The 15,366-nt window shown below is 41.6% G+C and overlaps 1 protein-coding gene across 1 annotated transcript in view; it reads right to left on the reverse strand.

Annotated features, from left to right (window-relative positions):
- STAB2 (stabilin 2) overlaps window positions 1–15,366 on the reverse strand; it is an 83,471-nt gene that overhangs the window by 32,479 nt on the left and 35,626 nt on the right. The window contains exons 23-36 of the mRNA XM_071551065.1: window positions 14,681–14,861; window positions 13,554–13,647; window positions 13,181–13,339; window positions 12,700–12,795; window positions 11,842–11,937; window positions 9,677–9,724; window positions 6,765–6,901; window positions 6,300–6,414; window positions 5,245–5,322; window positions 4,990–5,082; window positions 4,774–4,881; window positions 3,792–3,923; window positions 2,628–2,753; window positions 1,187–1,243 (exon numbers count right to left, since the gene is read on the reverse strand). Coding sequence (XP_071407166.1) covers window positions 1,187–1,243; window positions 2,628–2,753; window positions 3,792–3,923; window positions 4,774–4,881; window positions 4,990–5,082; window positions 5,245–5,322; window positions 6,300–6,414; window positions 6,765–6,901; window positions 9,677–9,724; window positions 11,842–11,937; window positions 12,700–12,795; window positions 13,181–13,339; window positions 13,554–13,647; window positions 14,681–14,861 — 1,520 coding nt within the window. The remainder of the gene's footprint in view (window positions 1–1,186; window positions 1,244–2,627; window positions 2,754–3,791; window positions 3,924–4,773; window positions 4,882–4,989; window positions 5,083–5,244; window positions 5,323–6,299; window positions 6,415–6,764; window positions 6,902–9,676; window positions 9,725–11,841; window positions 11,938–12,699; window positions 12,796–13,180; window positions 13,340–13,553; window positions 13,648–14,680; window positions 14,862–15,366) is intronic.

The following is a 15,366-nucleotide window of genomic DNA, read 5'->3' on the forward strand; positions in this document are numbered from 1 at the left end:
ATTGATCAGCTACTTTAAAATGTTTTAAAAAATGGGATATTGACTTTATGCATGCAGTGCACTGACTCACACATTTGCAGTGAAAATGAAGGAAATACTTTCAGAAATAAAAATGCATTAGCAAAAGGATTTTTCTAGTGAACATACAATCAGTTTAACAAAGTATCTCATGGTGTTTTAAAGCTATGTCTAAATATTGCCTTTGCTCAGAATTGAACAGATTTTTTTCCTGAAGTTTAAAAAACCAAATTCCCTCCCTTCCTTCCTCCCTCCTTCATTCCTTCCTTCGCTGGCACATCTTCTGATTTTCTAGTCCTTTTTGGAAAACAGTTCCAAACTTCTGCAAAAATGTTCATTGAAACAGTATCTTCCAGTTCTGGACAGAGTTGGGAAAGATTGCTTGCTTGAGAAAACTTTGGATCTCACTGTACACTTGTGAGGAGATTGAGATAAGCATCCATCCAGCTCTTCACTGTAATGGAAACACTAATGTGTTTTTTTACCCACTGGGACTTTAGTTTGGTTTTACTAGTCAAGGACTTTAATGAGGTCCATGGGACTTGATCTGCTTTGGAATGCTATTACTGACATAATTAATTAAAAATAATAAATAATGAAGGAAAATACACTTAAGTAATTGCAATGGAGGGGCTTTCTCAGGTAAGCTTAGATTCCTAGAAACTTTGAGCAGCTTCAGTTCTCATGTGTTGGATCCGGGCATCCAGTGTTTCTGTAGTCTCCAAGTCTCCTTGTGACCATAACTCGCAGTGTATTGCTGGGGATGGCTTGAGTTTGCCCTTCTATACACGTCTGATTTGAAGGGCTCAAAGCTGCTTCTGTAGCAAGTATACTCCAGACCACATTTAATTCCCTCAGTTTTGCATGGTAGTCGTAAACTTAGCAGTTTGAGAAGTCTTCAGTTGTTCCAATGTATCCTAGAAACTGGTTTTGAAAGGTAAAACTACCTTTAAGCTGCCCTTCTCCTACCTTGATCTCAGGTAAATTTTGTTAAAAATCTCTAAGGTCAGGGTGGATTGAATCTATTGACTGTAAGCAATGAATGCAGCAGGCTGAAGTAACTGATAACTTTAGTTGAAGCTGAGGCAGTTGCATTACAAATGGGATTGAATGCATCTGTGCTCAGTATTGTTACAAATAAAATTAGCATTAATAATAAAATACTTACTATTTCTTTTGTTCCTGGTGGACAGCTTGATGGGTGTGAGCAAACTCTGCATTTTTCCTTAAGCAACACAAATCGGAAGTAGTTAACAAGCTGTATAGACTTGCAGAGAGTTTGGGTCATAGAAAATGCACGATTTCCAGCTGTATCTCTAAATGTAGCCTTTGCGGTGTGTAATGAGGACAACCCCTTTGGTAAAAGTAGTGAGGGTAACAGTGTTGCTCAGCAAGAAAGAATATCCCTACCAGTGGCTCTGTAGGAACATCCCATGGGTGGCTCTGTAGGAACACCCCATAGAAAGTTTTCTGCCAAGGGAGAGGAGAAGGAAAGATCATTTGGGTATTTTTATTTGCTCTTCTGAAGAGACACTTCCCAAAGATCTTCCCATCTAAACCACAATAAGAGGCAGATCCTGAGCTTGGGCATAATTTGCCTGTGGCACAAGGACAACTTGGAAATGGAAAGCTCATACCATGTGTATGTCCTGTGCTATAGGTGAGTGTGTGACTCGTTTGCACTTGTAAGGTTGGGTTCTGCAAAATGCTCAGGTAAGTGTTGTACCTAGTACACAACTTTTAATGCTACTGCTGTTTGGCCAGCTATGTCCTTACTTTCACCAAGGCTTAAGTGAATGTTTTAGCATGTTTCTGAATTTGAATAAAGCAGGGAAGGTGGTTTTCCACTGGAAAACAGAGAATTATGTACAAAGGACGTGATATAGTCAAGCTGTGGAAAAGCCTTTATTGAAATATACTTAGCTATGGGAGGAAAAGCTGCAAAAGTTCATGCCTGTTAACTTTGTTTTAACTTACTTTTTCTTCCTTGTCTAGTTTGTTGCACGCTCCATAAAAAGGTAGGAGAACTGCCTGTTTGCTGGCAAATTTGATTCACTCAGGAGAAAAGACAAAGGACAACTTTCTCTGCCATCCTGAGGAATTCACATCCTATTCTTTAGAGGAATGTGAAACAATTTATATTTCAAGTGTAAGGGGAACAAAAGAGAGAGAATGCTTTTCTCAGAGGATATCAGAAATTCCTGTGTATGTGCAGTGGTAATCTACACTTGGAATGAAAAGATTTTTTTTTCCTTATAAAAAATACTTGTTTTCCTTTTTTTCCTGTCTCTTGTTTATTTTATAAACAAGCAGCCTGGCTAAGAAGATGTATTAGAATAGCTCACTACTATTATTTTCTGAAAATTAAAGCTCAGGAATTGCTTATTCCTATGCTGCTGTGATTATATTTTACTCTGGCGGTCAGTACACTGATTGCAGGATTAAAGCTGTCTTAAGAGATGTTAAAACTCTGGTAGGAATATCCTTTGTAGAAAATGCATGTATTCCTTGCTGGGAAGTAGTTTCACATATCCTGTACATTTGAACTGTATTTGGCTACAGATCTCTCTGACTGGCCTTTAAGCATCTGTTTGAACAGAGCCACTTACAATGATCACAGTATTGTTGATATCACATCTGTTCTTCTGGATTTCTAGGACCTTTCCCAATCCATGAATAATTCCTTTGTCTGTTGCAATATTTGTAGAGCTTATTGGTGCATCGTTTATGAATAGCTGTAAAAGACGTGCAATCCGTTAGAAAGCAGCAGAGCTGTTCCATGGCTGTACAGTGACTAGAGCAGTAGCAGGTGAAAGAAGGAGCAATGTATAAGTATGACTTCAGGAAAACCAACAAAGGTAGTTAATGTCAGGCACTTGCTCATGTTCCAGTTGCTGCATTTAACTGCTTCACTGGAGTTGGAGAGCATGAAATGACTTGCAGGTTGTTGGAGTTTCTTAGCAACAGAATTTGGTGGAGCAGCTTTTTCCAACAAGGTGTGTAAAGGTAAAGGGTATGAAGAAGGACCCTAAAGCATGCCAGAAGGTGGGCTTGCTGTCTGGGGGGATGAGGGGCTTCAGGGAAGCACTCCCAGCAGCTGCTTTTTCAAAGAGGACTTTCATCATCTCCCTGCTATCCACAATCCCATTGTGCCCTCAGCAGCAACAACCCCACTGCAGATGCTTTTCCAAGGCTCTGCTGGGGTCAGAGCCAAGAGCAGGGTTGAAACTGGGTGAGAAGATTGCTGTCTTCCTTTGCCTATGCCCAGAGAGAGTCCTGGAACACAGGAGGAGAACCAAATTCCCTTCCTGAGTCTTAATTTTGCTGTGCCTGATTTTTCCACCAGTGGTGTTGAAAGACAATTCATATTTGTTGCCCAGTGCTCTGAGTTCTTAGGTTTGAAGTGGAGTAAATCCAAAGAAAACAGAATTAATGTTTTATATTTGGTTGGTTTCTAATAGCTCTTAGAAGTCAAACTAATGACTACTTTTGAATGCAGGCTTGTAGTTGCTAGACACAGACATCCAAAATGCAATGCTAAATGTGAACAGCACAACTGAAATCAATTTCAGTCAAAGATCCCTTCGAGGATGACTTTGAATTAAGCAGATCCGAGACAGGCCTTGAATTTGAGAAACAATTTTTGTGCTCTTATGACACAGAAGCTAAAAGGGGATGCACAGCTCTTTTTGACTACATGTTAGTTTAGAGTTCAAGCTGGATTTGTAAAAAACAGGAAACCTATTTCTCCAAGCAAGTGCAGACAGCAGTACCTGGCTGTTGTGGAAGAAGAACCCAACCTGGTAGGAGAACCCTAACATGGTCTCCCTGTGCATGCCATTGTGCATGTTGTTCTTCAGGAGCTTCTCATCGAGCACAACATGATAGCGGATCTGGCCTTCATCCTGCAAACACACGATGAAATTCAGTTTATCTTGAGAAGGTGGTTTGGCCCTGTAAATATGTCAGGGCACAAGTGCCAGAGAAAGTTGATTCAGCTAAAGCATATTCCTGGCCTAAGGAGGAAGAGATATAAACTGATCAGAGTTATGCTGTCAAAATGATATAAACTAGCTCTGGTCATGAGGACTGGGTCAGCAGGTGAGGTGGCGTGGACACATCCACACTGCTGGGAGGAGCTGGAGGCCAGATCAAGCACGAGCCTGTTGTGGGGCTCCTGTGGAGTGGGCAGTGCCCATGGACTTTGCCTGAGGAAATCTTTCTGAGCCCTGGGACTAACCAATTCTTTGTAAACTTGAATTAGAAACTGTCTGCAAAAAGAAACTGGGCAATAGTGTTCCTGTAGGAGTGACAAAGGCAAGAATCTGGATAGCTTTAAGAAAGAGTCAGAATATTTTGTGGCACTATTAATGATTTGGTATTTAGTGATGTCAGGGAACTGGACTAGTTCGCCTAGAAAACTCATTTCAGTGTTTTTCCTGGTCACATCTGTACTGATCTTTGCACAAAAAAACCACTCACAAAACCCCAAACAAAAAAGAAAAAAAAGCACTGTTGAGATGTCTTGGATGTCAGCATGGTTTTAATCTAGAGGAGGAGAAAACCCAGAGCAAATAGGTAGGCTTTTCCAGCAAGACAGGAAAATATAGGTGGATCCATCCCTCCTCACCAACTCTGGTGTTAAAACCAAGCTCATCAAATCTCTCTTCCTTTTTCTGTGTCCTCTCAATCCACCCCCTTGAAACTGCAATGGAATACTGAGCTGTTAAGACAACCCATGTGAGTAATACTTACCAGAGTAGCAGACTTTTTATCCCTTAGATAATTTTCTATGGCATCATTATCTGGGGCAAAGACTGTGTATGTGCTTGCTGCTTCTATTTCATTTGCCAGGTTGTATTGCTGTTGTGAAACACATAGAAACAAGTCAGAATGACCACTGATAGTCTGGTACAAAGCAGAGAACTTCCCCTGTTCTTAAAACACTGTGAAGGTGACATAAAAGCTTACCAAGATGTAGCCTCTGAAAATGGAGTAGTCAGGCATTTGCTCCAGACGGGCCAGCAGCCTCGGCATGGCAGTGCCGCGCAGCGGGGTCAGAACCTGCAAAGGGAGCACATGTCCCACATCAGTGTGTGTGCACGTGCCATGGATCAGGTGCAGGACAAAACGCTGTTCTGTGCAAACGCTTCTTCCAAAGGTGGTTAAATATTTTGCACTGCTTGTGGTGCAGAGGAACAAACCCTCCCTTGTGCAGCCGAGTACCTTGTCAATGACGTGTATGACCCCGTTTGTGGATGCAATGTCACTGGCCACAATGTGAGCACCCTCGAGAGTGAGGTTCTGAAAGAGGGAGAGGAGAGATGGTTTTCATTGGCATCACAGTGGTGATGTTCCAGTGATGTTCCCAGCAGTTCATACAGTGGATTTCCACACCATCCCAAATGCTTGCCTAGGGCTCCACCATGGCTCTGCTCACACCAGTCCACAGTGGAGACTGGATTACCCTCAGGGAACCATGCACAGGAGAGGAGACTTTGTGACTGTCTGTTGTTCCCTGTGTGCAGACTGGCAAAGCTATGGCCTTGCTTGCACTGAAGTGGTTACCTGGGGTAGGTGCACTCACCCCCACCCCAGGGCACACTGAGCTCTGTGCTGATTCACACTCTCTGTTCTGTGCAGTTTTAAAGGACCTCATTCATGATTTTTCCCTTAGTGCATGGAGTTGGGGAGGACTTTCCCCTCCCTTGATGAGGATGAAGTGCTTAAATATGCCTTGTGTATTTCCAGAAAATCTTTTCAGAACATGGAGTTTATCTCTTAGAAAGGCTGAGGGGAAAGGGCTGTCAGTTGAAATTATTTACCCTTAAAACCACCTTTGGGTGATTTAGGACTGTTGAGTTGCATATGCAGAGATGGGTATGTTATCGTTGCTTCCTTCTACCTTTCCAGTTCTCTAGAATATGTTATAGGGTTTCCTTGATGCTCTTTGTCTTAATTTAGTTCAAACAGGTTGCTTCAGGCAGAGACTGCCCTTTTGCTTGGTTACAAAGCAGTCCAGTGTTTGCAGCAGCTGCTGGGACATTAGGAATAAATAATATTGGGGACAGATTTCAGCTAGGTAAAGTGGTGGAGAAAATCAAGCTAATGTTTCTCCCAGAGGGCCCAATCTAATTGATCTGTTCCCTTAATTTTATGATATGGCCTTTTTTTAAATACAGGTACATAACATTTGTGTGGTTTTGTAACACAAGAAAGTCAGTGACAATGATGGTCAGGGTTTGTTGTATGATACCATGATGGTTTGCAGGTCATCTCACCCCATTTTCTTTTGACAAGTGTAGGAATTCGCTCTGTAGCGATGTTGGCAGCGTGTCAGAGGATGATAAATTCTGGAAATCAGCAAAGCTGTAAGCTCCTGTCAGTACATGATACCTAAAGGAGATTAACTGGATTTGAAGATTTTGTATTTTCTCTTTTTCTTTTCCCCGCCCCCCCAGATAAATATCCTTAGTGTGTCTAAAACCATGATTTTAAGCAGCAATTGTTTATACAATACCTAGTTCATCTATATTCTGATCTTGACTTGGCCTTTAAACATTTGTGACATAACACAAATAATGTTTTTGTTTCTAGTAGACTTGCTACACTGATTTATATTGCTGTAGCAAGAAGGGGAATCCTCTGTCCTTCCTTCAAAATCATCAAACCTGTCTTCAAACCAAAGGCTTTTTGCCAAAAAAAAAAAAATTAAAAAACCCCAACCCCCCAACCCAATAACGTACTTCAGTAGAGTTGGAATGTTACTTTTTGACATCCAGAAAGCTTTCTCATCTTCATCCATGTTTTCAATTGCTTGCAGAGAGGGCACGAGGACAGTTAGGTTGGAGGTGGTGGATAACACCGAGTTTATCTTGGCCTCCTGCATGAAAGTACAGAGGGTAAAATAATTCATCCTAAGGACAGTCTATAAATAGCAGCTAGTGACTTTTTAGCAAGGTAGAGTATGTGATGTGCTTCACGACCAGCCTAGATAGGAAAAATTATTACCCTGAGCCATGACTTGAACAATAGTACCTGGAGCTGTACAAACTTGGTAAATGAGTGTCTATTTTTATAGAATAGATTGCCAGCATTTAAAGGGCAGAAATAATGTTTGGGTCAGAATTGTTTTTTATTATGAAACAAATTACTTGCATCCCACAAAAATTAGTCTGTCTCATGGATTCTATATTATGCACTTGGGCACTGAAAAATAACAATCAAGGGGAAAAATACTAGTAGTTACTGATAACTTCAAGTAACTTGCTCTTACAGAGCACTCCGTGCTATTTGGTAGAAGGATTATGGACCGGGAAATAAGAAACTCACACTACACAATGTTCGCATTTGTAAGAAGACCAGATTTTTCAAGGTGTCCAAGAGTTATTTGTGCCCAGTAGCACTGCAGGGGAGCTTGCTGCTGACAGCTCTAATTTTAAGTGGGGGTTGTGAGTTCTGTAGTGTGGATGAATTGCTTCATCTTCCATATGTTTGTATCTGCCTTAAGGATGGAGAAAGCCTCCACTGGAGAGGATTTTTTCCAATTGTGTAGATTTTTCTTTTTTTTTTTTTTTTTTTTTTTTTTTGTGGTGTTTTGTTTTGTTGTTTGGGTTTTTTTGTGTGTGTGTAATAAAGGAGGAGTGCAAAAGATCTGAATGTGATCTTGCTGAAGACAAGGTTCTTCAGACTATTCACAGGCTCTCCAACTTGCCATTTTTGATGGTGTAACACTTGCCAGAACAATATGAAATTGGGTTCTACCTGTTTGCAGCTAGTATGCTGCCTGGAAGATGGCTTATTTTGGACAGTCCTTCATTACCCGTATTGGGTTTTAAATCAAGAATGGAATCAGCCCCCTTAAAGAGCTGGGAATTTTGACTCTGTTAAGATCATTTTTCTTCCTAGCCATCATCCCAGCCACCCTCCAAATATTTAAATATAGAAATAGAAACAAACTTCCCCTACTCATCCTTCCTGACCAGCAAGAAAAGTATCTGGTTATGAAAACTGGTAAACATCACATTTCTCCTCATGAAGTTAAAAATATCACAGATGGATCTACCTCCCTATTTTGCTCACGTTTGTAGTTACCATTGTTTTTTTAAGTGATAACATTTCTCTGAAGTGTAGCAGAAATTTCCACATCCCTGTTTCATTAGATTATACAGAATCTGCCCTCTGATCCCCTGCCCCCCCATTATCTAAAGAGCACATTAGCAGGTGAACAGCATTTCCTATTGTGCCCATCTCTTTAAATTCTTTAGTTCCTCTACAGAGTATCCAGTGCTGCCACCTAAGCTCATGGTCAGGCAGATAACTGACTTGAATTAGCCACATTGGCTTCTCTTTTAAGCAGCTCACTGAGTTGTTGCAATTGTGTGCTTTAATGATCCACATACTATCTAACTTTGAAAAGTATGAAAGCCAGTACTGTGCTGTGACTTCTCCTTCTGATGTTATTCATTAATATATCACTGTTCTTTTTTGCTGTCTATTTGCTATACACTTCTTATATTTAGGCTTTAAGCTCTTTGTGGGAGAAACTGGTTTTCATATTTATTCATATAGTGCCAGTCACAGTGGGGTAGGACCTCTAATGTTACTGCTCAATGAATACATGATAACATGTGAAAATAGAAAGCAGATTATGACAATCAGTCTATCCAAAACTTTGGTATGTAAAATTTAATTAGGCATTTCTTTCATAATCTGGAGCCATACAAACTAGTCTCTTTCTTCACTGAGGCAGTTCAGCATAGAGAGGAGAAGACTTCAGGGAGAACTTTTACAGCCTTTCAGGATTTAAAGGGAGCTTATGAAAAGGATGGGACAGGCTTTTTAGCAGGACCTTTTTCAAAAGCATAAGGGATAATGGTTTTAAACTGAAAGAGAGTCAATTTAGATTAGATATGAGGAAGGAGGTTTTTTTACAATGAAGGTGATGAAACACCAGAAGAGGTTACCCGGAGAGGTGGTAGGTACCCCATATCTGGAAACACTGAAGGTCAGGTTGGACGGGGCTCCAAGCACACAGATCTAGTTGCAGATGTCCCTGCTCATGGCAGGGAGGTGATAGATAGTTTATAAAGGTCCTTTCAACCCAGACCATTCAGTGGTTCATTATGGTTCTGTGCACTTTGGTCAAGCCTGCACACACTGTTTTTCCCCCCTCGGCTGCTGTGACAGCAGCATGCTGACCAGCCATGCAGCTGCATTTTCCTGCCACGAGCACAAGGAAAATCAAGGGAAGGCATTGTCCATTGAATGAGAAAAGTTGGAAGGAGCCACCTGGGGACCAGTTCAGTCTCTGCTCACATCCTGCTGTTGGTAGTCTGGACTACAGTGTATTTGCATACAAAGCTAGTCATGACTTATGTAGACCCCTGCCTCAGAGAGTGGGCTTGTAACTAACTCTGTGGAGCCTCCTTATTTGTCTGAATTTGGGTTCAGTATTAGTTTTTCAGGCAGAAATAGGGAACCAAATTATCAATCTCTCCATGACTAGTGGGATGGGCACTCCAATGCTCTTCCAGAGCTGCAGCCTCTGCTCTCTGATGGCAATATTTCTGTGAGGTTCCATTTCTAAAGGCTACAAGGCTCATGTATTTCTGCAGACTTGAACATACCAAAAATATTAATCACAAAACATACTTACATTCACCCACTGGTTAAATGCAGCTGCTTCTGACAGAGTAGATAGCTCCTGATTAGAAAGAGGAAGAGAGAGTAATGAGTAGGTAAGCTGTAATTAGCTGTACCAAAGTACTCTTGCCTGTGGTGTAGCCCACTATGTCTGGCCTGGCTGATGTGACATGGAGAAGGAGGTTTTCAGTGTGTCTTAAAAGGGAGGACATCTGTGTTTTTCTAATTCTGATACTTTCTTGTAATAGGAATGGTGAGTTACCAACTCTTGAGAGTCATGCCAGGGATTGCCTAGGTGTATTAAGTGTACCTGACCTTGGTAGATGTTGTATTCTGACCCCAGGCTAAGCATTAATTTTCAGGGATTCTAAACCTAAATCTTTTCTTAACTCCATGCAAAATTAATGGCAATGTATGTTGTTTTGTTTGGTGCTTGTACAACATCTTATGCATCACCCTGCAAGTAGACAGCCTTTATTCTGCCACAGTACTTAGAACAGAGATAGAGGATAACATGATCAGGGGTGGCAGATAATGTTGAGAGCCATGTAAGATTATTGCCAGTGGCTCAGTGTCGCAGGTTTGGCCTAGCTGTTGCCAACCCTGGACTGGCCCCCCTTTCCCCTCCCAGAACCTTCCCAGCAAAGGAAAAGAAAAAAAAACCTGAAAGAAACTCACTCTAAAGAAACTGAACTGAATAAAAAGAATAAATTATATTTTCTAACATTTACAATCACACTGTATACACAGTATGAAGGATCCCACCCCCAGGGGAAAGGGAAAGGATAATCCCAATGTGTGCCTCAAGGACATTTAACCTTGAGAAAAAAAGGTAACTTGCATTTTGAGTTCTGTGTTGCAGGACATTAACCATCAGATGAAGAAGACCTGAGCCGAACTGGTGTTGGTGTCCAATGATGAACTGTTTTTTCCTGCCTAAAGTACCTACCCTATCCTAATGGACTATTGCCTACAATATGGAGGGGTGGAAGATGGCCCTGGAAAGAACAAGGACTGTTTAAGCGCGGGAATAGATAGATCTAAGATATGAGTGACGTAATATGGTATGGAATAAGGGGTGGAATATGTTATGGGTTTGGCCAGGTGGGCCTAAATTTAGGTTTTAAAGTTCAGTTAGGCCTAGGATTGTCAGCTGATTTAAGCTGGACTGAGCTAGCTAACAGCTGACTTCTTCCAGCCAATAATATTGTATTCCATACCATACTACACCATCTCAAGGGGTGTAAAATCCAGTGTGTGGGAGTGGCTTGGTTAGTTCCATCATGGCTGCACTAAGAGGAAGACATCTAGCAGCTCCTCTACTATGCTAGGCCCTGCTTCTGTTGCCTCTGCTTGCATTTTGTTTGCATTCAGGGAAGTAGAAATATTTTGTTGTTATACTTTCTTGCTGAGTGTCTTTTGAAGTGCTTATGAATTTAGAGTAATGGGCTTTGTATTAATTGGGGAGTGGGAAGTTATTCCTTGTTATATATAACGTGTAAGTGTGTGTTATATTGTAGTTTCCTCTTAATTTTCTCTTTTCTGTATAAATACATGTAGTTAGTTTCAGGATAAACCTGGTTTTGAGGGTTTTTCTTTTCTCTCCCTCTTCTTTTTTCCCTTGGCTGGTCGGGGGGAGGAGGAACCCTTTCACTCTGTCCTGGACAGTTGGTGTTTTGCCAGCTCAACCCAGGACACTCAGGCAGTGGATGCTTTCATTTTTCCTACACTATTAAATGTATATTTATTTCATCAATTTACTTGCATTGGTTTTGTCTGCCTGTGGGTCAGCATGGTTTGTTTTAACATTATATATTGATCATTTCCACTGTGAAAGAAAAGGGCAGAACTTCAGAAGAGCTGACTGCTTGCTGCTCCCATTTTAGCACTTTTGCAGGTTGGATGCTGGAATTGGCATTTTTTGATTTTCTTTTTTTTTTTGTTTTAAAAGTCAGAATTATGCTTGGATTCCTTAGGTCACTTTCCAAGATGTTTTTAAACACAACAGATCATTTCTGTATCAGGTAAGTGTCTCCTGCTTGGAACATTGCAGATAGCATTGATGGGCATCCTGTTATTCTAGTTGTTTATAAAGGCTTTGCTATCTCTCCGGTTAAGATCCACTGTGAGAATGGTGCAGTAGGTCCTGTGCTCAGAGAAAGTGACCATCTTACTTACATCTGCAGCATTTCCATAGCATATTGTGCCGTCTCCTTCGTAGCCCTTAGGGCACACACACCTCCAACCGTGAGAAGACTCAAACTGACAAGTTGCCTTTGAACCAGAAAGTGAGAGAATTTGTCAAATACTCAAGAGACTGACTCGAGCAAGGATTGCCTGTAAAGCCTCTTACTGGAACCCTTTTATGTACAAACAGACTTAAAAAGGATTTCTGTATCATCTTCCATGGATGTCCTCACTGTCCAATAGGGTAAATTCCATCAGCCCAGGGCACTAAATCTCTCACCTACTCACCATGCACCAAGTCTATAGGAATCCAGATTCTTGTTCCACATTTTCTTACTTCCTCCCTGCATAAACTGCATCCTATTCCTTCATCTGACTATGGCAGATCCATCCTCTGCACCTCAATGCTCCTCATTTTAGCTCTGTCCCTGTGTCCCACTTGGGGCTGATGTGGTTCTTTCAGACACTACAGGGCACAGCAGGGCATGTACAGCTACCAATAAAGCTGAGAGGTGCCTGGGAAGAGATGCATGACTTGTGTAAACATCCCAACAGGCTGGTGCATTCAAGTTGTAACTGCTGGTAGAGAAGCAGCATTTATCTATTCCAGGCTTGAGATAATCCTTCTGTGCAGGCAAATATGGAAGCAGCCCTTTAGTCTGTCCTTAACTCACCTATCATACTGGTGTGGTTCACACAGCATTTTTGGTGCTTGTAGCACTGCTTGGAAAGTGCTTTCTCAAAAAGAAATTGCAGGCTTGAAATGGCAAGTAAATTCTATGGTGTGCGCAGGAGGTGAGATGTGATATGTATCTGAACACTTTGTTCAGGGAATGATTAATTACTCACCAGATGATGGCATTTTCCATTTTGTTCCAGGCATGAGTTTATGGGTGTGCATTCAATTCCATTCCCCTGAAATCCATCCTTACACTTGCAGTCATTCTGTCATTTCAGCAAAACACAGCAATTCATTAAAATGATTAAAATTATGTGCATATTCTAAACGTGGTGAATTAGTGAAGTAGCTTAGCACTGACTTCAGTGGAATGACACTGATTAATATCTCCAGAAGATCTTTATAGCTGACATCTACTAATGTACTTAGTAAACAATTTGCTGCCAGAGCACCACCATGTAGGAAGGAGGGAGCTCTGGGATAGAAAACTAAAGGAGACTGCTTTGGGTAGAGAGCATGGTGTGGAAATAACATTGTGACTGGGAGGAAGAGGAGGATTCAGGGAAGAAAATAGGTTAGGAAGTGCAAATACTGGCAGAACAAAAGGGTTGAGGACTAGCCTCTAAGAGGGCAATGAATGTGAGGACCTACCTGACCTGGCCCAATGTATATGCAAGTGGCATTTTCATGGCACCCTGCTGCAATGGGCAGCAGGCAGTTGTTGATGGCTGAGCAGTCCCTTCCATCACCTGTCCATCCTGCCTGGCAAACACATGTGTGCTCTCCTGGGCCTGTCTGAATGCACTCAGCCTAGGGGGAGATGCAGAGGTGTCAGTTCAGGACAGTAAGGTGTCATCTTGCTTTAGGTTTAAGGCTTATCTAAGCCGTAGTGATGCTGCTGCGTAGGGAAAGAGCCTGGAACTCCAATGAAAATTGTGACTCTTCTGCAAAAGTTTCTGGCCCACCCTTCCTCTCTGCCTGCTTTTTTAGTGTGTCACGCTCTGTGGGGAAAGTACTTACTTACATTGATATTGCAGCCACCAAGGTTTAAAGCAGCACAAGGATCAACTTTGCTGCAGCTCAAGCCATTTCCTTCGTAGCCAGGTTTGCAAACACAGCTGCAGAGAGAAGAGGAGGAGGGAGGCATTACACTTGATAGGACAGCTCTAAAGTAAAGTGATTGTTTTCCACTGTAACATGCTATTTATAGGCAGCTTAAAATTGGTAACCTTGGATTCATGATGCAAGTAGCTCAAGCGTGTACATTGTGGGTTTTTTTTTCCCCCAAAATGTTGACTGGGTTAATTGAGTCAAATCAGGGATCCATTCTTTGTGTATGAGATGGGGAGTGAAATTAACTCTGAGCTGATGTGATCATTATGAAGTTAAGCTAATAGCTATAAATTATTTATAAGTTGGCTGTGCTCTTTCTTTCAGTGACACAGGAGATAGCTCTCTCCCTGAAATGCATGCAAGAAAATGAGCCCCATATTTCCCTGGATGTCCCCCCACCCAGGATTAACCAATGTTGGAGGGAATTACTTGAGCCCTCAAATTCAGCAGCATTTGCCATTCTGTTTTCTGTGGTGACTCATTTTGAATACAATGCATCAAGAGGCAACATGCTGCATGCGATGGTGAGCTTGAGGCAAGTACAAGGCAGCTGTAGCAGTCTTGTAACAGTTTTGTGACCAGTCCTGTCAGGACTGGGGAACCTGTGCCAAAGTCTGCAGTGCTGTGACATGCAAAACTTACCTGAGCTGACTGGAGTGAGATGTCTATTGCCAAACTGCTTCAGAATTTCATTGTTTTTCAGCAAGGCTCAAGCTTCTAAATCACTAACGCATGGCTAGAAATAAGGGATTCCTAAAAGCCTATGTACAAGAAGGCAGGCAGCCTTCTTAACAAGGATCAGATCTGTATGCATCTATCTTTCAGCATTAAATATAAGGCACAGGACAGGGCAGTGAGAACTGTTAATTACTATCTTGCAACTCAAGGTCAACGTGGTGCATGATGATGCTTATTTGCTGCATAGCAGCATTGCAGTGGTTGATGTTTGTGTACTGCTGCCAGGGACTGTTTTGATCAAGCAAATGCGACATTGCTGCAGCATAGTTAATATTACTTGGATGCAAATAACTAACTTACCTCACTGCACCATCACTAATCTGACAGTCTGCATGTGCATGGCAGAGATGTAGGGAGGGCTCACAGGGAACAACCTGCTTATCACAGAGTTTTCCCGTGTATCCAATTCTGCATGATCCAGGAAGACAGATTCCTTCGCTGTCTATTCGGTTATTACATTTCCCATAAATGCAGAGGCACTCTGTCAGAGATAAATTACAATGTGCAATTCCATAGTGGTAAAAGGTATTTTTCCTTACACAGACTTTCTTATGAATTAGGTCCTGCTATTTTTTCAAGAATCTAAACTTTGTGTATTTTAAGTCTTACTTTGCTGGGGAACTTACTGTCTATTAATCGTATCCATATTATTCTAGGTGTGCTTTATGAGCAATTAAACCCATTTTATCATTACAGTGCACTTATCTATCAATGAATTTCAGAGTACTTCAGAGAAGTAGGAGGAAAATGCAATGTTCTAGGCTATTAAGTTTAGAGTTATTAATTGCACGATTTTGCTGTACTTTCAGTGATATGGAAAGCCTTTAAATACTGAGCCCACAATCCTACAGATTGCATGTTGCTGGTACACAGAGCAGCAGCACAGACCCACCATCACTTTGCTGAGACTGGGCTGATTAATGCAGATGGGAGGCACAGCAACGTGCCCAAAGGACACAGCAGATAAGCTTTGTGTATTCCAAAGA

This window comes from Pithys albifrons, chromosome 3 (assembly GCF_047495875.1).
Source record: "Pithys albifrons albifrons isolate INPA30051 chromosome 3, PitAlb_v1, whole genome shotgun sequence".
Lineage (NCBI taxonomy): Eukaryota > Metazoa > Chordata > Aves > Passeriformes > Thamnophilidae > Pithys > Pithys albifrons.